The sequence below is a fragment of the Mus caroli genome, chromosome 6 (genome assembly GCF_900094665.2).
Source record: "Mus caroli chromosome 6, CAROLI_EIJ_v1.1, whole genome shotgun sequence".
Classification (NCBI taxonomy): domain Eukaryota; kingdom Metazoa; phylum Chordata; class Mammalia; order Rodentia; family Muridae; genus Mus; species Mus caroli.
The window spans coordinates 85621612-85643783 of NC_034575.1; the positions used below are offsets into that span (position 1 = coordinate 85621612).

The 22172-nt window shown below is 45.8% G+C and overlaps 1 protein-coding gene across 1 annotated transcript in view; it reads right to left on the bottom strand.

Annotated features, from left to right (window-relative positions):
* The window catches only part of Chchd6 (coiled-coil-helix-coiled-coil-helix domain containing 6), a 203595-nt gene that overhangs the window by 175005 nt on the left and 6418 nt on the right, over positions 1-22172 (bottom strand). Inside the window, exons 2-4 of the mRNA XM_021164904.1 lie at positions 9209-9431; positions 6425-6494; positions 4675-4819 (exon numbers count right to left, since the gene is read on the bottom strand). Of these exons, the coding sequence (XP_021020563.1) occupies positions 4675-4819; positions 6425-6494; positions 9209-9431 (438 nt within the window). The remainder of the gene's footprint in view (positions 1-4674; positions 4820-6424; positions 6495-9208; positions 9432-22172) is intronic.

Here is a 22172-nt window from a genome sequence, read left to right on the forward strand (position 1 = left end):
TTTAAAGCAGCTCCACATCCCCATACCTGGCACTAGAAGGAAGGCACATTATTATAGTGTGTGTGTGTGTGTGTGTGNGTGTACATCCCCATACCTGGCATTAGAAGGAAGGCACATTATTATAGTGTGTGTGTGTGTAAGAAACCAAAATTCCAAAATTGTCACTACAGGGCAGTAGCCTTCCAGCTCTGCTGTTCATCAGTCAATCATTGTCTGTCTACCTGCTGAGTGAAGAGACCAGCACACCACCACACAGCTCTTACTCTCCAATGGTTCGTCTGCAGAAAGGCCTACAAAACTATAGGAGGGAGATATTTGGGAGAAGGGTTAAAACTTCCTGCCACATTAACTTTGGAAAACTGCAACTTAGAGCCTTTCTTAATGTTTTCCTCACATCGTAAGCTAGAGATTCACACAGCTTATTATGTGGCAGTTTCTGGAAGCATTCAAACAATGCAAGAACTGCGATAATGACCAAAAGAACCTTCTTATCTGAGGAGTGGACAGAACAGCCAGTATATAGGTGAACTCTTAGGCTTAGACTGGCCATCTGAGAATGGAATGGCCCACCAACTCCGAGGACCTCCGAGCCCATGGCTGGATTTGGAACTGAGTACTTCCCAGAGTTGATTCTGAGCTCGTTCCTTCTGTATCCTGTGAGGAGAAATGCCCCTCCCGAGCTCTCTCTCAACCTTCCTGAATGTTATTGCACAACGGGCTTCAGTGGCCTCCCTGCCTGCTGCACCTTCCACTCTGGCCAGAGAATCCACCCTCCTTACCAGCCTTTGTCTCAGGCTCATTCACCCCAGCATCCTTCCTCTTCCTCACCTAGCACCTTTAACAATTCTTCAGACCCAGTTCAACTGTCTCCTTTTCTTAGAGGCCTTCCTCATCCTCCAGAAGCTCATCACCTTGCCTCTCCGGCATCTTCCAGTCCCTCCTTTCAACTTTGCTGTGCCCCTCAGGAGAATCTGTCACTATCCTAACAAATATAGCTGCTTAAGCACAGGAGCTGCCTATTTATCTCCATTGAGTAGAAAACTAGCTCAGTATCTAGAATGTTATGGAGAGAGAGACACACACACACACAAAAGATCAGGAAGAGGGGAGGGGGGAGGGAGGGAGGGAGGGAGGGAAGAAGGAAGGTTTCTATTGTGTGTTGGGTGCACTGAGATCTCTCATACCTATTAATCCCCACCTTGAAAGCAGTAGGCAAAACTGTGATGCCACTCTGCCAGGACTTCATGTCTCTATCCACTATGTCTCAGAAGACTCAGCTCCCCAGACCATTTCACTTTCACCTGTCTCTACCAGAGTGTTTGACTTGAATTCCAGACTTCCTCCACAAACACCAAGGAAGTCTCAGCTCACATAGGCCCCACCAACACTCATGGCCTTCATTCACAATAGAGCTGGGTCTGAACCCAGCTGCAAGGGCAGGAGCAGGTGTGGCACACAGAACTAACTGGTCATTACTGCTGCATTAGATGGGAAGTGTTAACACTTGTCAGCAGAATCAAGTTATAAAACGTATTACCTTTCCTTCTCATTAGTTTTATGAAACTTTTCCCAATAATGAACTCAATCATTCCCTCATGCAGAAGAGGATGAAAAATCAATACTATAAAACTGAGAGGGAAACAGAGAGGGCAGAAGAGTGCATCAAATACCTGATGCCTCTCATTAAGTCCAGACAGGGCAACAGACCCAAGGGTGTAGGACTTAGGGACACTGAGTCACAGAGGCACTAAGGAGACTTGGGAGCTAATTCACTCCAGCAGTCACTAGGTGTGCCTCAGACCCACACACATTTCCAGACTACCAGGCCACCAGAGCTCTGCCTTGAAGGCTGCCAATCAATCCCTAGCCTTTCAGCACTTGTACGCAGGAAGCATAGAAGGCATGCATGAGGGAAAAAATCTCCATACTTAGTTCAAGTTTTTTTCTCCATCTTTTTTCTTCTCATTTAAATGTTTTTTCCTCTCATTTAAATGTGCCATAGTTAAAACTCTCTCCACTGAACGCACTTGCCAACCCTACCCATCCATAGCAAGCTGCTTCCTTTGCACTGATGGCAACAGCACCTGCCCAGCACTTTAACTGCTGACACAAAAAGGGGCCTTAGTTCCCTTCTCCTACAGGTGGCCGCAGGTCTCCAGAACCAGCTACTATAGCATCTCTTCTAGACAGTTCCATGATGCACTTGCCACAGGTCCTCGTATAAGAGGTGCACCTGCTGCAGCACTGCCTACAGAAACCAACTCCAGCAAACTCAAAAAACAGTGAACTGATAGCTCTCAGCAAATGACATGATCTTCAAGATTGCAGGAGGACCAGAGCGAAAACAAGTGTACCCTAGAGTGGTAGGAGAGAGCAAAAGTCATAGCCTAACAGCATAAGGGGCCTCACAGCCCACCTAGGCTACAATAAATAACTGCCACCCTGGCCTCCCACTCTCCCTGTGTACTCAGTTCAGACAAAAGTCCCTAGGAAGGGGCTATCTATCCCTGGCTGAACTTGGAACATATGCCCAGATCTAGCTTCCACAGAGGCACTGAAATTAGAATCTTACTGAGACCGAAACCACAGGAGACAGGAAAGCTCCTGAAAGAAGATCTGAACTCTAGTCATAAGGAGAAAAAGATGTTGAGCAGCCAAAAGTAGAAGTGCCTACAAAAGTAGATAAAATATTTTCAGCTTGAAGGGACTTGCTCTACTATTCCCTGGAAATAGTTTGCAGAGGGCGTTATCCATCTAGGAAGCTGGGAGAAAGCTGGTAGGGCACATTTGCTTCATCCTAAGGTAGCAATTCATTACCAAGCACACAAAAATCCAACACCTGCACCCAGGAGCACTCAGTCCTTCCCACATTTCCCCTAGAGACAGCCAGAAAGCAAAGACAGGAGGGAAGGCTGTCTCCTTTGCAGGTGGAGGGAAGAGAGGCTGTCAACTCCCTTCACTGTAATTATCACCTTCAGGTGAGAATGAAGCAGACNGCATGCTCTGCTCTACAACTGTCCCAAGTAAACGACACCTGCCTTGCTCAGTCCATGATTGACCTTATATCTCTGTAAAGTGATCTTCTGTATTACTAGCTGTCAGGCTGCCTGCAGGAAGGTGACAACCTGCCTCTCTGCAGACACCCTCTTCTTCGGGAAACTGTTCTAAAAACTGCTCAGATTCTGTTGTAAAAGCACAAGTCAGACAGCCCATTCCCATCCTTATAACTATTAGAATGTCTCTACTGTTTTAGAGGCATTGAGGGTTGCTTTGTTGTTAGCTCATCAAGTCACCCAAAGCCTTCCATAATCTGACTTCAGGCTTTGACNGTCTCCATCCTGTATCCTACCCATCTTCCAGGGAGAAGGTCAATGTCATTTCTGCCTACCAGCAGGTCACAACAATCCCAAATAACTCATCTCTGCCACTTAACACTGGACTTGAACCATCTGGCCTCTTTCAAACTTCTATCTTCTCCCCAGTTCTGAGAGCCAGGAGCTAAAGGCTTATACCTTCCAGAGCATTTCACCCACTGTGTGCTTCCCACAGCTGTGTGACTATTAGGTCTGTTAGCTTATCTCATCCCAGAGTTATAATCTCACCCCAATTTCTGCAGTCTTCTGTGTGCATAGGCTGCTGACCTAATAACTGAGGCAAAGCTGCCCCTAGTCTGAAACCCATGGTCTCCAAAGCAATTGTCATTAGATGCTGCCAACAGCCAGACTACCCCACTTGCCATCAGCCTGGGTCTGTCTGTCCACTTCTCAATCATGGCAATGAAAGGATCCTAGTTGCAGATAGCNCAGTCTCCTTAGTCCCTCTGTGTTTGAATGTTAGCCCTGGGTGCCCAGTACAATTCAGACCAATGGAATGGAAGACCAGTGCTGCTGGGAAACCTGTCCTTGCTGACACAGACAGGCTGGCACAGATTCTCTTCTGCTGCTCTTCTGTTGTAATCATGAGGTGGCAGCAGCTATCATGGAACTGTAGCAACAGTCATCCTAAGTGTGGCTGGTTGACTGGGGAAACAGTGGAAAGGAGGAGTGCCGAATCCCTGATGATGCCAGCAGCTGCTGAACTGGCCCACCGGGTGCTCCTAGACATCTCACTTGTAAAATAAACTCTGCATTAAAGCTGAAGAATCCTGACTAACAGCTCCGATCAATTAGATGCATTAATAACAGTATCAGCAGTCATAGCACTCCTTCATTGTTTCCCAGCTCCTGCTAAGCCCTGGGTAGCTATTATCTCTGACCCCTGGGGCAATCCTGTGTGTGAGCATCATGATCTTCCAACAAGGCTCAATGTGCTGAAGCTGTAAGCAAAGGGCTAGGCTTTGCACCTGGGCTGCCTTGCTGTGAAAATGATGCTCTTGGTATCATACACTGCATGCCCCCAAACCCCACCCTATACCCTCTCAACACACACAGCACTGCAACCCTTACACCAGTGATAGCTATGACAAATGAGACTCTCAATCCCCCATGGCTCTAGAGGCCTGAAGCCACAAGAATAGACTTTGACAAGGTGGCAAAGCAAACCAGTGAGTCAAGAGTCCGAAGACTCCAAATTGCCAGTGCCTGGAAAACACCTCAAAGCCACAGCTGATGTAGCCAGCTGCTGCCCATTCCTGCATACACTGGCAGACAGGCCAGCTCTGAAAGACACACTCACTAGTCGAGCTGACTGCTGTTGCTCGTGGGTGAGGCTGGCCTTCTTCTTGGGCAGGGATGCCTTCAAGTGCTTCTCAGCTGCCTCTTTCTCCTTTTTTGCCACCCTGACCATCTCATCCTGGACTGCCAACTGCTCCTGTTGGAACCTAGGCCAGAGAGAAACAGAGAGAAGCTGATGCAGAAGGCATGGCTAGAAGAACATGGGTAGGAAAAGACCTGCCTGCTCACTGTACCTGTCTAAGCAGGGGTGGGGTTTCTGGCCCTTGGCTGCCTAGAACAGAATAAGAAACCATAAGCCAATTCTTTCACCTGAGTGGAAGCTTCAGTGACAGCCCCCTAGTCAAGGGACAATGACATTTAGGACAACTCAGATCAGGAACAGGAGAGCTAGCCATAGGCAAAGAATGAGTGTCCAGGCAGGGCTGAATCCCATGTGAGCCATCCTTTCAAACAAGTAGGCAGGGTGGGGTATGGCATTCTTGTTTGGCTGAGANCCTGAAGGTTTTAGACAGCAGCTCTTTTGAGGTTTAAACACCTAACTTTGTCTGGAGTACAATCGTAACCTTTGACCTATTCTGGCATTCTGCTAGTGTATCACAGCAGATAAAAGCTAGGAGGACTAAGATGCCCTCTGTGTTGTTCATAGAAGTGAAATAGCGCAAGCAGCAAGCAGCAAGGTCATGGTAGAGAAAAGGCCACAGCATCATGAAAAGCTATACCACAGCTTCAGTGCTAACTTGGATTTATATGTAACAAGTTGAATCTAAAAACTGAGAATGAACAAACAATCTGATTAGCAATAAATGTGCTTGAAAGCAGGTGTAACTAATGGAAAGTAATTATAATAAAAAGTAAGCAGCAAGATATGAAAATGCCTAGGACGTTAATATAAACAAGTTAAGGTAAAGACATTGANTGCAAGAGACACCCAGAAGAGCCACAGCAGTTGCACTGAGATAATGAGTCTATGGAGATTTGTTTTTATTTTATGTAGTTTTAAAAAATCTTTTATCAGCATGTATTACTTTAAAATTGCTAAAAGTTACTGAAGGGAATGGGGAAGTTGTATATTCCTGGAGATACCACTGGGATACAGGAGGGTAACTTTTGAGACCATGAGTCTTTACCTAGGGTTGTTGTGCTGGAGGGCAAACCCCCAGCAAACTGGGCCCTGGGACCATAGAGAGGCCATTTCCTCAAAGACAATGAGGAAGCCCATGCATAAAGAGCACAGAGGGCAGGTACTGTACTTACCCCTGACTATGCCNCTATTAAGAACACCCTCCTCTGCAGTGATTTCTCTAGGTAACAACTAGTGGGTCAAAAAAATCAGAAAGCTGGCCTAAACATAAGGGGCCTCTGTGCCCTAGGCACTTTTCTACACATCCTAGGGACAGAGAAAATGGTACTGTTTCATGACAGTTGTGAGCTCTCAAGATCATGGCCTGAGTTGGCAGGAAGTTTATCAGGCAAGCTCCACTTCCTTCATTCTTCCAAGAACCTGCCTCCTCAATTCTGGATTTTAAGGATGGATTTTTAAGAATCCATCTCTGGTAACCAATTCCCTTGTGCCCTTTCCAACGGACCAGAGCCACCATGGCATTGTTTCAACACAAGCCAACATTAAAAACATGAGGCATTGTGCTCCAGGGAGTTGGGGGGGGAGTGTTGGGGGAGGGGGCAGTGTATACCTGGAAGAAGTCAGCTTTGGGGGTTGGGGGCAGCAAGGGGATACAGACTCTTGGGCTTACTTCTTAAGATCCTCCTTCACTGCAGAGGACTGCAGACCACCACCACTCTCTGCACTGGGCACTTTAACGTCTGCAATGGAACCAGAGGAAAAGGGCCAATTAACAGCACCCAGGATTGCCAGGACTGACAGGACACACACACAAACACACACATCAATCAATATACTTCCTCAGGAAACCACACTCTGCATGTCCCCAAGGAAAAGCATGCCCCATGGACAGACTGCAGAGTTCTAGAGGCAGATAGGAGCATAACCTCAAATCAACCAGTGTGCAGAGCCAAATGACAGGAGGCTGCTCTGACCATAGGTTCTGCAGCAGGACACCCTCAATGTGGGGCTGGCAGCAAACCACCTGAGTGCTGCCCTTCAGGTTCACCATTACATGTCCCACATTTGTTAGCACTCAGAGACTACCTCCTAACCCACAAGCCAGAGATGGCTGAGGGTAATCACTCTCTGTCATGTATCTGCAAGAGGAAGGCAGAGATGCTTGTATCCTGTTTCTTTTGGAACCTGCCATGGTTTGAATGCTTGCCCCTCTAAAACTCAAGATGGTCTAACTACACTCTAACAACAGTAAGAGGCAAGGTCTTTAGTAGTAATTAGGACTAGAAAGCTCCCTACCATGGATGGTATCATTTACTTTGTAAGATGATGGAAAGCCTTCAGCTCTCACACTTGTTCTGTCCTCCATGTGATGTCCTATGCTGCCTCAGGGNTCTACCCAGTTCCCATCAGCAATAAAGCCCTGACCAAATGCTGCCCTTTGATTCTGGACTTCCCAGCCCCTTGAACTATAGACAAAAATTGACTTCTTCATAAATTATCTCATCTATGGTATTTAGTTACAGTAACTGAAAAGAATATCCATTTCTACAGATGCTGGTGTGGCACTCTCTATTAAACCTATTTTATTTCTAGAGTTATCTAGAACTATTGGGTTGCTAGGGACTTCTCTTATGATGACCCCTTCCTTTGTAGTCTGCTATGGTGGCTGAAACCTCTGCATCTCGATGACTTTGGCTCTTGCAACTGAGCAACCATGTGAGGGAATGATTTAATTTTAACGGTGTTTTCTAACTTTGTTCTATCTAACATAAAGGCAAAAAACTATGCTTAAAAGNTACCTTAAAATCAGCCCATTTTAAGTTGGTTCATTTCTGTTGAATCTTTTTTTTCCACATTCAGAAACTTAAAATACACTATACAAAATATTTTGTTATTGCTAAAACTAAGTGACAACTAAAGTCCCATTATTCCTTTCAAACAGCTGAAACTAGTCAGTGCATATTCTCCAAAGCTGAGATAACAATACACTGTGACAATCTCATTTTCCCATAGTTCTCTCCCTCTTCAGTTAATCTGCTTATTAAAGTTCACTGGGTCAAGCTAGACCCCTTTCAGTCTCTCTCACCTCTAGGGCAAAGAATTCCTAGGGAAAAGGCATGCTGGGTACAGAATTCCTAGGGAAAAGGCATGCTGGGTACAGAATTCCTAGGGAAAAGGCATGCTGGGTACAGGATGGGGATGGGGACTGGGAGGCTGAGCTTATTCAGTCCTTTAAGGTCCAGAGTGAAATTCAGGCTCTGATTGGCTCTAAGGCCTGTGAGAAGCCCTGAGGCTTACAACACAATGGAGTAGTGTCAGAGCCCTCTAGGCCCTGTTGAAGGTGACCACAGCCAATGTCTCCCCTTCCTTTGTACTTTGTAGTCTGAGAAAGCAAACTGCTTCTACTTCCTCACCAGCCCAGGCTGTAGCCCAGCTCTAAGTCTCTGCTCCTACTGTTCACCTGCCTGAAAACCCCACCCACCACAGCCCTGTCTTCCCATATGCAGGCAGCCTCTACCTCACATAAGGAGCCTGTTCTTACCACCCCTGGCCTTAGGCAGCTGGTATGAGCTTCTGATGTGACATGGTGATGCCATGTCATGAGCCCCAGGGTGAATATATGGACTCTAATCAGAGCTGTGTGCACTCTCAGAGAGGGGGCTGGCTACTGCCTTGTGTCCCAGCAATGCTACTGGACAAAAGTGGACACTCTCAGTCTCTAATACAATCCTCTAAGAAAATGGGTAGGAAGAGCAGCAGCAACTGGAGGCCATGCCAAAGCTCCCACAGGGGCTACCCTGGGCAGAGTCTGCCTTCTGCAGTTGTTTACTTAAAAAAACAAAACTAAAAACAAACACAAACAAAAAATAAATCCTAAGTAACAGACCAGATTCTCACAGGGATTCACTGACTAGAACGGCAAGCACTCCAAAGCCTTCTGAGTACCATCCCTACTGTTCCTCGAAGCCTTCTCTTCAAGGCTTTTTGCTTCTCTGTGTTTGCTACATAAGCAATTGCTGGGGAAGAGCTCAACANAATAGCACAGCTCCACTGTGGCCAAGGTGTCTTGGAAGGGTTGGCTCAGGGTGTCTGAGGCCAGTATCAGCACCACTCACTACTGTACCTCAATGGNCTATTTTCATATGCCTCATTCTTTGACTGGCAGCTAAGATAGAGCTGCCACAACTGAGTGACAAACACTTCTGCTTCTTCTGCATCCTGAAAAGCAGATGGCTTCCTACCTGAGCTGTCACACCACTACCTTCTGCCTCGTCTTTTATATGTGCAGACATGAAAACACTGCAGAAAACAGTCTGGCCACATTATACAAGCTCTAACTATGGTGCAGCCTATACCACACCAGACAGTGTCTGCTGCACAGAGGGCAGTGACTCACACGATTCAAGAGTAAAGGCAAGCCTAGCAGTAGCCAGGCATATCTCTCCCAACATACCTGTCAGAGGGCCTTTACAGGTGCCTCCTGGCGGGCCATGTACAGAGGATGAAGGAGCAGTAGGCACAGGAGTGGTAGGTGCAGGGACAGTGGGCACAGAGATGGTTGGTTCAGGGACAGTGGGCACAGGAGCAGAAGATGAAGGACCAAAACCAGGAGCCAGCTGTTCCCCTGCTGAAGGCTGGCTGCAATCCTTCATGCGGTTCACAACACTTTCAGACAGCTTTGGGAAGAAGGGAGGAATAGGAAAAGTTACATCATAGAAACCTTGAAAATTCATGTCCCAGAACTACTGAGGTTTTCTGAAGACCAGCCCCAGCAATAGAATTCTACTCAAGAGCCTCTCATGGTGGNTCAATGCTAGCCCACCAGGAATCCCAAGCCCATCCCAGGAAGGCCAGCTGGGCTCTGCAGCTTCTTCTCCCATCTTGTCACCCCCTAGACACACCGTACCCTGGGGTCACATGACTCAAATCCCTCCCTTTTGTGCACTCACTCACACTGACCCTCTCAACCTCACCAGCCCCCATGGCCACTGCTGCTCATCATCAGTGCTCCATTCAGGGCAGATCCATGTTCCCTTCCCAGGAGCTTTCGGATGCACTCGGGTGAAGCTCCAGCTCTCTCACCCCTGTGCCCACTGCTACAATGCACGCCAGGGAAGCAGCAGGCCTGGCTTGCTGGTGTGTGGAAAGCTCCAGCACTGGGCCAAATGGCACTCATTCCTCACCTGCTCCAGCCGCCGCCACACAGGGAAGATAATCAAAATACTTGTTGATTCATTTCACCTGATTCCCCTAATGAAGCCTGCGTAACTGAAAAGCTCACTCATTTCAGAGGAAGTAAAATGGGCTTGAGGGTATCATAAAACAGTTTACATAGATGAAGTAGTGAGCTAGAGATAAGTCCCAGATAAAAACCCTTAAGAGTTCACTTCAGTAAATATTTATTAAATGCCTAACATTCACGGGCCATCATAAAGCACAGCTGAGGGAAAGACATTAAAAATAGCTTCAGGACAAAAGGCACAGTCAGCAGTTCTTCCTCCAGATACCTATGGAAAGAAAGCAGTCCCCTGTGAGCAAAGGGTTGTGCTAGGATGCTCATTGTGGGAGAAAGACAAAACCAAAATGTTGCAGCAGGACTGGGTGTGGTGGCACATGTTTTTAATCCCAGCACCTGATAGACAGGCAAGATTCTGAGTTCTAGGCCAGCCTGGTCCACAGGGGGAGTACCAAGACAACCAGAGCTATACAGAGAAACCCTGTCTCGAAAAACAAATTAAAAAAAAAAAAAAAAAAAGCTGCAGAATATGAACATCCAGGAGGGAAATGGTTAAAGAACTCCGTGCACACATATATTCTGTGAAACGTCAGGAGCCACTGAAGATGCCAGAGACAAGGCATGCATGCACCATCAGGAAGGGGCGTGACCCGCTGCTGACCTCTGCAGGTCCTCTATCCCTGTATCTCAAAGCAATGAAAAGACACTGACTATGAAGATGCAAACAAATCTAACTAAATACACACATGCACATGTATAAACATAAATCCAGTGATTTTTCACATCTCTGCACAAATGAATTCACAGGTTCTGCTCAGAAGGCCAATTCACATAGCTCCTCACCAAAGTTCTGAAGAGAAAATGGGCAAGGTGCATATACACATGTGTGGTGGCTTGAATATGCTTTGGCCATGGGAAGTGGCAGAATTAGGAGGTATGGCCTTATTAGAGTCTTGTTAGAGGACGTATGTCACTTTGGAGGTGGGGCTTTGAGGTCTCATATATATACTCAAGTCTGGCCAGTGTGATCCAGACTCTTCTCCTGGTTGCCTACAGAAGAAAGTCTCCTCCTTGTTACCTTTGGATCAAGATGTAGAAATCTCAGCAACTCCAGCTTCAAGACTGCCTGCACAAAGCCATCCATGGTTCCTACCGTGATGATGATGGCCTGCACCTCAGAAACTATAAGCCAACCCCATTTAAATGTTTGCCCATATCAGTTGCCTTGGTCATAGTGCCTCTTCACAACAATAAAACTCAAACTAAGACAACGTGTATGCATGTTTATGTGTATCTATATGTATTTGTATGTGGGTTTATGCCTTAATTTTTTCTTGCCATGATCATCTGACATCTAGAGAATATATTAATAATTGAAGATAGAATAATAATTATAATTATAATAAATGAGGATATAAAAATCAAGTAACTAGTGATACAGGACAATCCTACCCATCAGTGGAAAAAAAACAGGAAGGCCCAGAATGAACCTGTATGTCTATGGCCAACTGATGGTTCAAAGGGTTATATGGCTAAGTCTGGTCCCAGGGGTTTTTGTTGGATTATGGTACACTGGTCCTCAGTGTAACCATGCTGAAGGGTGATAGGACCTGTAAGAAGTGGGCATGGGGACAACCATTACTCTTCTCCACTCTTTGGCTTCCAGTCTGGAATGTGATGTCTCTCTAACATGTTCTTTTAGAAATGGAACTTCTAGGGCTGAAGAGATAGCTCAGTGGTTAAGAGCACTGACTGCTCTTCCAGAGGTCTCCAGTTCAATTCCCAGCAACCACATGGTGGCTCACAACCATCTGTAATGGGATCTGATGGTTTCTTCTGGTGTGTCTAAAGACACAGCTACAGTGTACTCCTATAAATAAAATAAATAAATCTTGAAAGAAAGGAAGAAAGAAAGAAAGAAAGAAAGAGAGAGAGAGAGAAGTGGAACTTCTGCAGACATGCCATGAGATGATGTAGCCAGAAGCTCACTAAGCAGACATAGCACCAGTTAAGGGTTTGGTCTGTTGCTATGTATTGTAATACTAAATTCTATACTTGAAGGTCTAGGCCTACGAGTGACTTATCATGTTTACAAGCTTTTGTTGTGCAAACCTTGTCCCTTGATTTAAAACTATTGGTTAAATAACATTGGCTACAGCCAATTACTGGAGGGGTTAGAGGTAGGTGGGTCTGGAGTAACCTGGCTGGGGGAGAGACCAGAGTAGGAAGAAGAAAGGGGAGAGAAGACACCGCCATGAAAGAAGATGGACCATGAGCATGTAGCCAGGAGAGACAACAAGTATCTGGGGTACCCCACTGGGAAACACAAACATGAACAGCCCAGTGGCAGTTGTTTTGTCTAATAGGAATGAATGAGAGCTGGGACTTAAAAGGAAAAAATGTGATTCCCACATTATTGAAAGAACATGGGTAAAGGAGAAGTGAAGAGAAACCACTAAGAAAATAATACACTACTGTGTGGATACCAAAAATCCTGAGATCAGAAACGGGAAAGAGCCTTCAGAGGTCATGTTCCTTCTCTGAACACAACTGGGAAGTGAAGGTCAGTTTCAGAGCAAGAAGCAGCAGACACATACTGAAGTCAGCGTACTAGGGTACACTGAGTATAGTATTCCCGAAGGGAGCCTCTGAGGTGAGAACATAACAAGATGGAAAGAGTATGTGGCCATCCTACCACTGTGCAGGAAACAGCTCCTGAAAGCTGATTTTTAAGTTTTCAGAAAATTTAGCAAACTAATTGACATCATGATAGCTGTTTGAAATTGACCTGGGAGGGAGTATTTCTACTACAGAAATTCAGAAATCAGAAAACACTACCAATTGGTTCTTGAGGGGAGGGCGGGGAGTAGATCAGGGTAAGAGGTCAACCCTGACTCCAGGAGAAGAGGAAGTCAAAGTTAAGGGCTGCCACAGTGAGTCACAGGCTCTGATTTGCCAGCCCTGGCATAGGTGGCATCAACAGAACCACACTGCCTGGTGAATGAAGGGTTAAGGAAAACATTGGCACAGTTCTTGTTGGCGGTAAGAAATTTGTAATATTTTTTAATGTTGCTACAAAATACAGCAAGTAATATTTTTAATCAACAAACACACACACACAGTAGTCATGCGAGAATAAACACCATCTGGGCAATGCTCCCTGCACCAACAAAACCAGAACAGAGGACTCCAAAGCCAGACAGGGCTGGGTGNTCAGTGCCACTAGACCTCTGGTCACTGTACCACCAGAGGAAGAAAGAAAGTGTCCCATGTAGCCAGCAGAGAGCTGTGGCAAGGGATCAGGGACAAGGATCTCTTCCTATCTCTGCGCTTCCCTTTCCTGACCTAAGTCAGAAGCATGCTCAGGCTACTGGCTTCCATACAGCTCAGGAGAAAGAGTCCTGCAGTCAGGCCCATCTGGGTCTGAATTCTAGCTAAGCTGCATGACGTTGGGCAGGGGCCTTCTTATCTCTAAATCAGTTTCTTCATCTGTGATGAGGAAATAATGGCAGTGACTTCAGGGCTTCACTGAGGTAAACTGCAGAAAGCATTTGCACAAAGAAAACCATAAATGTTAGCTATTCAGTGTGACTGGTACATACCAAACCAACATGGGTTATAGTTCAGGCCACACACATGCCAAGTGCACACAGGTAAAGAAAGGATTGAACCAAGGAACTTTGAAAGCAGTGTGCTCAGGCTTTACTGACCTCGTGCAAGTCTCTTCCCATAGTGCCCAGAATCCATACCCAATGATTGTAGGTTCTATTTAATACACCTTCTGGGTCTGATAACATCCAAGTCTGATACCTGGACCTGAACTNATGCTGTTTGTAGCAAGGGACCCTAAGGAGAAGGNGTCTGTTCCTGACACTGTGGCATGCTAGGCTGACACTTCCAAAATTCCCCAGAGTGAGGTAAAGAAGGACCTCTTTCCTACTTTCTCCAGCCACTCATAAAGAACTATGCAGATAGTTACATAGTCTGGGCCAGTCATGTGGCCACCCTGTAAATGAAAGCTGTGAAGAGCCAGTGCTGCTTTCCCAAGTGAAGTACCCAACAGAACAACTATTGACAGATGAGCTGCATCCTCTAATCCAACTAAAGAAGATCAGAGTCAAAGGAAGTACAATGTATGCACTAATGTGCCAGGGAGCAAATGCCTGGCACCCCTCACACCCACCTCCCACCCCTGGTAATCAAGGTGCAAAGCAGATGAAGAAGCTACCCCAGCACAGCAGGCCACTGGAATTCTGGGTCCATGTTTTAAATGGTGTTCCTCTGTGCTGGAGCAATGGAGTATTTGTTCTCAAGANCAAGAAGGCATGCTCGAGATACAGCNCTCTCCATATGACCCTCAGACACACATGGCTCACACACATGGCTCACACAGGCATGAATTAGGCAGAGATGGCAAGTGAGCTAAAAAAACAGGGAACACAACGAAGTCCAGAGTAGGCTAAGCACAAGGAAACTTGGCACATCTCCCTGACCAAAACCCTGCCTCCACCTCCCACTCTTCAGTACTCTGCCTGATTTCTCTTCATGGAACTTCACAATCTGACACAACATACACTTGATTTCTTGTCCACCAGCACCAGAATGTAAGCCCCAATCACAACAGCTAGGATTCCACTNTGCTCTAGCTGCATCCTCAGTGCCTCAAAAAGTCCCCAGGCACATTAGAAATGCTAAAATACTTGTTAAATTAAATATGTAGTAAAGGTTCATGTACATAACACTACATGCAGGCAACAGAGTATTATTAGTCAATTCCTATAACCATGACAAATTATCTGAGATAATCAACTTAAAAGGAGAAAATGTTTATTCTGGCTCATGGCTTCATCCAGCCCAGGGTCCTTGGTTCCACTGTTTTGGGCCTGTTGTGACCCAGTACATTCTAGCAAAGGAGGCCCATCCTAATTTAGCTTTAATGATCAAGTCATCTGAGAAAAAGGCCTAGATTGAGGATTTGCCTAGATCAGATTGGCATGTGGACATGTCTGTGTGTGTGGGGGGGGGGGCAGGGGGGGTTGTCTTAAATACTAATTATTTGGAGAGCCCAGCCCACTGTGAGCAACATCATTCCTAAGCACGTGATCCTGGGCTATCTAAGAAAGCTGGCTAAGCATGAGCCTATGAGCAAGTCAGCAAGTAATATTCATCTACAGTTTCTGCTCCGGGTACCTGCTTTAATTTCCTGCTGTGACTTCCCTAATAATGGACTGAGACCTGGAAGTGTCAGTTGCTTTAGATCAGTATTTTATCACACAGAAGGAAAGCTAGGGCAAAGCCTACTCACTTCCAGAGCATCTGAGAAGCAATGACCGAGGAGTGGGGTCCTAACAACCCCTTCAGAGCCACACTTCCAATGACCTAAATTCCTTCTCAGAGAACTGACACACCTTAAAGATCCACCTCCCAGTCCCACCAAAGACTGGAAGCAAGCTTTCAGCACATGGCCTCAGAGGCAACATCCAAACCAAAGAAGCATGCCAAGTTCCTTAGCTTCAACTGTTCAACAAGCTTGTCATCAGACAGGGATGAAAAGGACAGCCAGAACACAATCACAGAAACACAAGCAGTTCAGCTAAGTGCTCCAAGAGCTCTATCCCCTAGAGAGATGCCTAAATGAGGCCTTGAACATATCCCACAATTCTGGGTAGAACAAAAATATACTTTGTAATAAGGGGTCAGGTGGAGGGTGGCCTGCCAGAGCTGGGAATGGCANAAGCAAATGCACACAGAAAAGAATACAGAAGTCCTGAGATTCTGTCACAAAGAGCACAATGGGTATATTTAAAAATTAAGGTGCAGAGGATTGCTGGGCTCCACCTGATGAGGCTTCCAAATGACAAGAAGCTAGAGTTTATTCTGCCATCAACTAGAACCACTGAAGCTTCTGAAAGGGGCCCAGCCAGGATTTGCTCTGCACAAAAGTCTGGCAAAGGAGAAAGGGGGCTCAAGGTAATGAAAGCATGGAGAAAGTGTGACGACACAGGATGCACAGAGAGGCTGGGATGTGCGCTGGCTGGACAGTGGACAGAAGGGGTAAACACTGAAGATACCAAGGAAGAGAAATTAGTTAGGACCTGTCTGAAGGCACAGACAAATGAAAGAGCAATTCACAGAACACCACATCTCACTGCACAAGCCAAGGGGAAGAGCACATTGTATATAGGCTTGAGGAAAGTCTGAAAGGATTCATGAGAAATTGTGAACAGTTGGCATTTAAAAATAAGATGTATTCTGCAAGAAAAAAGTCATAAAGTAATGGAGGAGAGAAAAGATGACAGACTCCAGCCTGGCTTGCTGTAAAGGAGGAGGTGTCATGGCTGAGCCAAGAACAGCTGATGTGTGAAGTGTTCCGAATGCACCCAAGTAGCTCTGACCCTCTGCCACTCCAGAAGCAAAACTTGTTGAACATAGAGGAAGAAGTCATGAGGGACCCTGTGAGAGAGCCAAGAGGCAGACTGGAGGAAGGAGGTCATTTCTCAAATTCCAGTAGAGGGCAATGTTATGGATATTCTTGGTTGTCAACATGACTATATCTGAAACTAAAACCCCAAAAGCACCTGTGAGGAGCTTTTGCTTGATTTGAAATAGAAAGGTCATCTTTTAATCCAGATCTTTGAGGTAGGAAAACACACCTTTAACCCAGATCTTGAGAAAGACATACCTTTAATTCAAATCTTTAATCCAGATCTAATCTGAGCCACACCTTCTACTAGAAGGCCATGGAAGAAGGGAGCTTTTGAGCTTTGCCTGTTTGCCCTCTCCTTCATTGGCATTTGAGCCTACTTCTTTGGGATTCCAGTATATATTAAAGACCTGCTGAGACATCTACCCTCATAACTGAACAACTACTGTATTCTTAAGACTTTCTGTTCACAACCAGCCCTTGTTGGATTAGCTGGACCACAGTCTGTAAATCAATCTAATAAATTCTTTCTCTGTTACTCTAAAGCAGTGCTTCTCAACCTTCCCAACACTGTGACCCTTTAAAATAGTTCCTCATGTTGTGGTAGCCCTCAACCATACAATTATTTTGTTGCTACTTTATAGCTGTAATTTTACTACTGTTATGAATCATAATGTAAATATCTGATGTGAAGATGGCCTTAGGGTGACCCCTGTGAAAGGGTCATTCAACTGCCAAAGGGGTCACAACCCACAATTTGAGAACCACTGTTCTAGAGAACCTTGTCTAATACAATCATCAAAGCTGGAATAGAGGCAGGCATACCCCAGCATCAGACCTAAATGAATCTGTGTATTACAGGGACTCTGAGCACACACAACATGCAAGGTTCCAGTTAAATGTATTCTCTGTGCATTGCCATTTGACAAAAAACAGTCAGGGAGGCTAGAAAGCCAACCACGATCACAGATGTCCTAAGTGCTAAGGCCCAACCTAAACTCTGGAATAATGTGACACCTGAACCAAGGAAGGTAGGAACATGATGCTCCCTGGAGGTAGAAAAACCATGTTATGCAAGGGCTGGCCAGAAATCTTCAGCCACATTGCTTCCACCAATAGGCTTTACAGAGCTCAGCAAGCAAGCTGTATGAATATTAGTGCATTTCTTAGCCTCACAAATCTCACTGTGTAGACACAGCTGAGAGGTAACAGTGTGGAGGCAGCTTTTGTCACTTCATGAAGTAAAAAGGTGTCAGCTCTCTTACAGGCAGGAGAGGTGTCACCAGAGCACTAGGGATAGGAAGTGGCTTACAGGCTAGCCAGGCCTATGTGAACTTGTCTGCCCATGCAGTACCATGTTTTCTAAGGTCTCACTGGGTGCAGGCAGTAGCAAGCCCAGGGCAACTAGGAAACCAAATCTATTCTGTGCCCTCTCCCTGCCTAGGTCCACAGCTCCTGTGGGCAGAGGCACAGGCTCAGCCCTGCACCAAGGTAATGTCAGCTACATGATCTCTAAAGGAAGCAGTTTACCTGATATTTCATTGTGTGAAGCCCCTAAGGCCCAGATACCCCAATCCTTGAAGAGGCACTGCCTATTCCTGTAGTGNTTAAGACTCCTCCTCTCCTAGCGGGGCTGTTGCCTTGGAGACAGCGTTCCTTGTCCTTCAACTTCTTATGGGCTGAAATTAGACCCACCGGCTGCTCAGCACAGATGTAAATCCCAGAATGTCAGNACAAGAAAAGCCCTCGGGGACCTCCAACACCAAGCACGGCACATGACACCAAGAGCAGCACACATAAGTGCCTGCTGGGGCCAGGTAGGTGACAGAAGCAAACAAAACAGGCATAGCAAAGAAAAANAAATCATGTAAAGCTCTGTGGTGGGAATAGAATAGTGCTGAGGGCAAAAGGGGGACAAACAGACTTGTCACTCACACAAAGTGCTGCCATACGGAAAGACACACCAGACTGTCAATAGTTTTTTTCCCCCTTCCAAAAAATGCTAAAAATCAAATTATGTAAAGCCTCCCAATTTTTAATTGGTAGCAATTAATTCAAACCTATTAATAACATAAAGTTTCTGGGCTCACGGTTGGGGGCAAGAAAACCAGCCAATATCTTCAAATTCTATCCAGCTAGTATCACACAGATCTGTAGCAGGCACCAAGCCATATCCAAGTGACTCTTGCTCACCAAGCAGAAAGGAAGGGGCAAGAAAGAGCAATTTTGGCTCAGGGCAGGAAGCAGTGAGAAGCTAGTGGGTCTGCAGGTGCTACAGAGGAAGGCTCCTTCAGTGGGCAGTCCCTTCCCAGTGTCCTAAGGAAGAAGGAGATCCAGCCAATCAAAGGGGGAGAAAAAACAATTAATCCAGAGGACAGCGCCATAGGGTGACCAGGGAACAGCACAGAGCACAGCAGCAGAGAGCTGTCTGCAATCCTGCTAGATGAAAGTGTGCCAGCACATGGAGTTCCCAGTTAGCCTGGCACAGCAATAGCCTTTAACCCAGTAGCAAAATTCAACTGTGACACAATCAGCCTTGACTCTGAACAGAATCTCTGACAGAAGAAAAGGAAATGGGCTGCTTCTGAGAGGAGGATAAACCAGGGCACAAGGATGAGGTTTCCTGACCTGCCTCCTTTGAACTTGAGTTTTATGACCATTTACCAGAAAACCAGCCCAAAAGTCAGATGAAGAGCAGAGGTGTGGACCTGAAGTGAGGGGGAAGTAGTAAGAAGAGGGCTNGAGATGTGGTTCAGGGGAGCTTGCCTAGCAGACACTAGGCCTTTGATCCATCCCTAGTACAGGCAGCTGGGGAAAGAATAGTAAAGACAAAGGCACAATGAAACAGAAACTGCTGGAAAGACTTGTCACTAAAGGTTGAAAGAAAAAATGAAGAAGACTGCTGACTTTATAGGTGAGGGACAAAAGGGTAGAGCCATTAACCTAAGAAATGGGTCCTTTTCTAAGGGAGGTAAGGACGGGTGCAGGCAGATCCCATGTGGACAGTGGATTAGATAGACACACAGCGCATGTGCTGTGCAAGAAGTCATGAGTAGGCCATTTGTAACAGCTCTGGGCTGGAAACTCAAGTCTCAGAAGTTATCAGCTAATGAATGAGGACAACAGAGGATGACTGGGGTCAGGGTACAGGAGGGGCAAAAGATTAAACAAGAAAATACCCTGAAACTTCTGTCAGACTCAGGCAAAAAACAAAAAAACAAAACAAAACAAAACAAAACAAAACAAAACAAAAACCCCAGTATCCTAGATACCTTTCTGCTGCTGTGATAACTCACTCTGACCAAAATCAACCTGGGGAGGAAAGGGTTTATTACAAATTACAGGCAGGTCTCAAGCAGGAGCAAAGGGAGAAATCATGAGGGAAAGCTGCTTACTAGCCTCTTCAAGGCTCAACTACCTTGCTTGTTTAGCCCAGGGCCACTTGCCTACGGATGCTACTGCTCACAGCATCACACGCCTACACTGGTTAGCATTCAAGCAAATGCCTCCACAGGCCAATCTAATAGAAGTAATTTTTCAGGTGAAGTTCTCTCTTCCTGACAACCAAGACTAGGTACCACATACAGAAATTGCATTTATCATCCTAGACCCAGAAATACTAAGAAAAAGTAGAGCTCTGCCTGCCAAAAGACAGGATTTGCCATCTTCAAGGATGGAGGATGCCTCCGGGGCTACACCTTTCTTTCCCAAATGAAGGCATCAGCCTTCCAACAGCCAACCCTACATCTACATTGGTTTTGGGGGGATGGGGGAGTGTTCTGTGATACAGCTAAGGTGTAGTGCAGAATTTCATCTTATATGAGGGTAGCATCCCCAGCTCAGAAGGTCAGATGGAAGTCCCTGCATCTCTTTGTCCTGTTTAAGCATTACTGCTGGCTATAGAGGGGTCAAAAGCAGTACAAGTATCTCAAANTGCATGCACAGTTCTTGACTGCCATCACACAAAATGTCAATCTGGAAACCAGGAGTGAGGAGAATGGAGGGAACCAAAGGCAAGGGCCTTCAAATCCTCTGCCTCCTCAGCTGAGGAGGGACAGAAAGACCTAAAATGTTCTGCCTCCCATGAGAGCTTGCTCTGCTTTGTCTTCTAACACCTAAAACTATCCACAAGATGTGACTAGTGAAGCTCTTAGCCCAGGCAATGTGCACTCAGNAACTATGTGCTGCTGGACTCTAAATCTGAACTCCAAAAGTGGAAGAGAAGCTAGCTGCCTATCTCCTAGCTTTCCAAGTTGGCATTTCCTTTTGTGGATCCATCAAACTATACTCACTTGTGAGTCAAGGAGAGCTTTGCAGCTGAAGGACACTAGAGGGGAACTGTGCTCAAGTCCTTGTGTGCATCTGTCCTTAAGTGGTGCATGAAATGCCACATCCTTTCTGCCCTCTCTCCAGGAGCAAGGCCATTGCCCAGGTTTTCTGAGATCACTGGTTTGTCTCACTGACTTTAAGCAAGTCAAACTAAGATAAAGGATGCAACCAGAGANCAAACATGGTAGACTGGACAGGACCCTAACTAAGCACAGAGTAACATCTAACAAGAGTAAAATAAAGGCATGGAACAGGAGAGTGGGATGGNACAGAACATGATACACAGCACTAATGCGTGACACCTGAGGAGGCCGGTGCAACACTGCTTGACATTAGCATGGTGGGAAGAAATCTTCTGCATGAATACGCCCTAAGTCCATAAAGCCTTGGAAAGATATGACCCTCATTCTCAGCTGACATGTCAGCTTGGATAGAAGGGCTGTCAACTCCTTAAGTCAAGTTTGGAATCTAAAATGTACAGCATAATAAACCAGACATTCCAATTTTTAAAAGTTAATCTTTGTACTCTTAGAATTTCCAAGAGAAAAACAGTAAACAAGAGCTGGAAGGGAGGGGTGACAGACGATTAAAAGGCCATCAAACCCTAAAGGAAACCTACCCATGACCCATAGCTAACATGCTTAGTGAGGGAAGATCCAATGTTTTCTCCCTAAGCTCAGGCAAGGACATTACTCTTACCACTTCCACTCAACATACACTACTGAGTCTAGCCAATGGAATAAGAAAAGAAAAAGAGGGTTGGCAACATGGCTCTGAGGATAAAAGCAGTTAACATACAAACCTGATGACCTGAGTTCAATTCCCAGAACCCAAACTGGAAGGAGAGAACAAACCCCTAAAAGTTACACACACACACACACACACACACAGAGAGAGAGAGAGAGAGAGAGAGAGAGAGAGAGAGAGAGAGAGAATCCATTTGTATACATCATCTTAACCATAAAATATTCTAAGGAATCAACAAAAAAGCTGCTAGGATAAAGGAACTTAAGAGTCTGTGAGATCAATATACAAAAATCAACTACATACAAGCAATGGCAGAACCTAGGATAAAATTAAGAAAATAATTTCACTCACAATAATATCAAAAGAACAAAACCTGTGGATTACACTGAAGAAAAGCAGCACACTTCTTTCTGTGCACTCAAAGCAAAAAGTGTTGCTGAGATAAATAAGGCTCCCCTACACCCGGAAAACCTCTCAGATCCACAGGCAGGCAATGCTACGGTTAAACAAGCAATGTGGGGACTGGGGAGATGGCTCAGTAAATGAAGCACTTGTCCCTCAAGTGTAAGGACTGGAGTTCAGAGCCCCAAGAGCCAAGGAAAAGCCAAGGAAACTTGGGGGCCAGCAAGGACAGGGGAGTCTGGGAGTGAAGTGAGTGCCTAGACTAGCTAGAAACAGCAA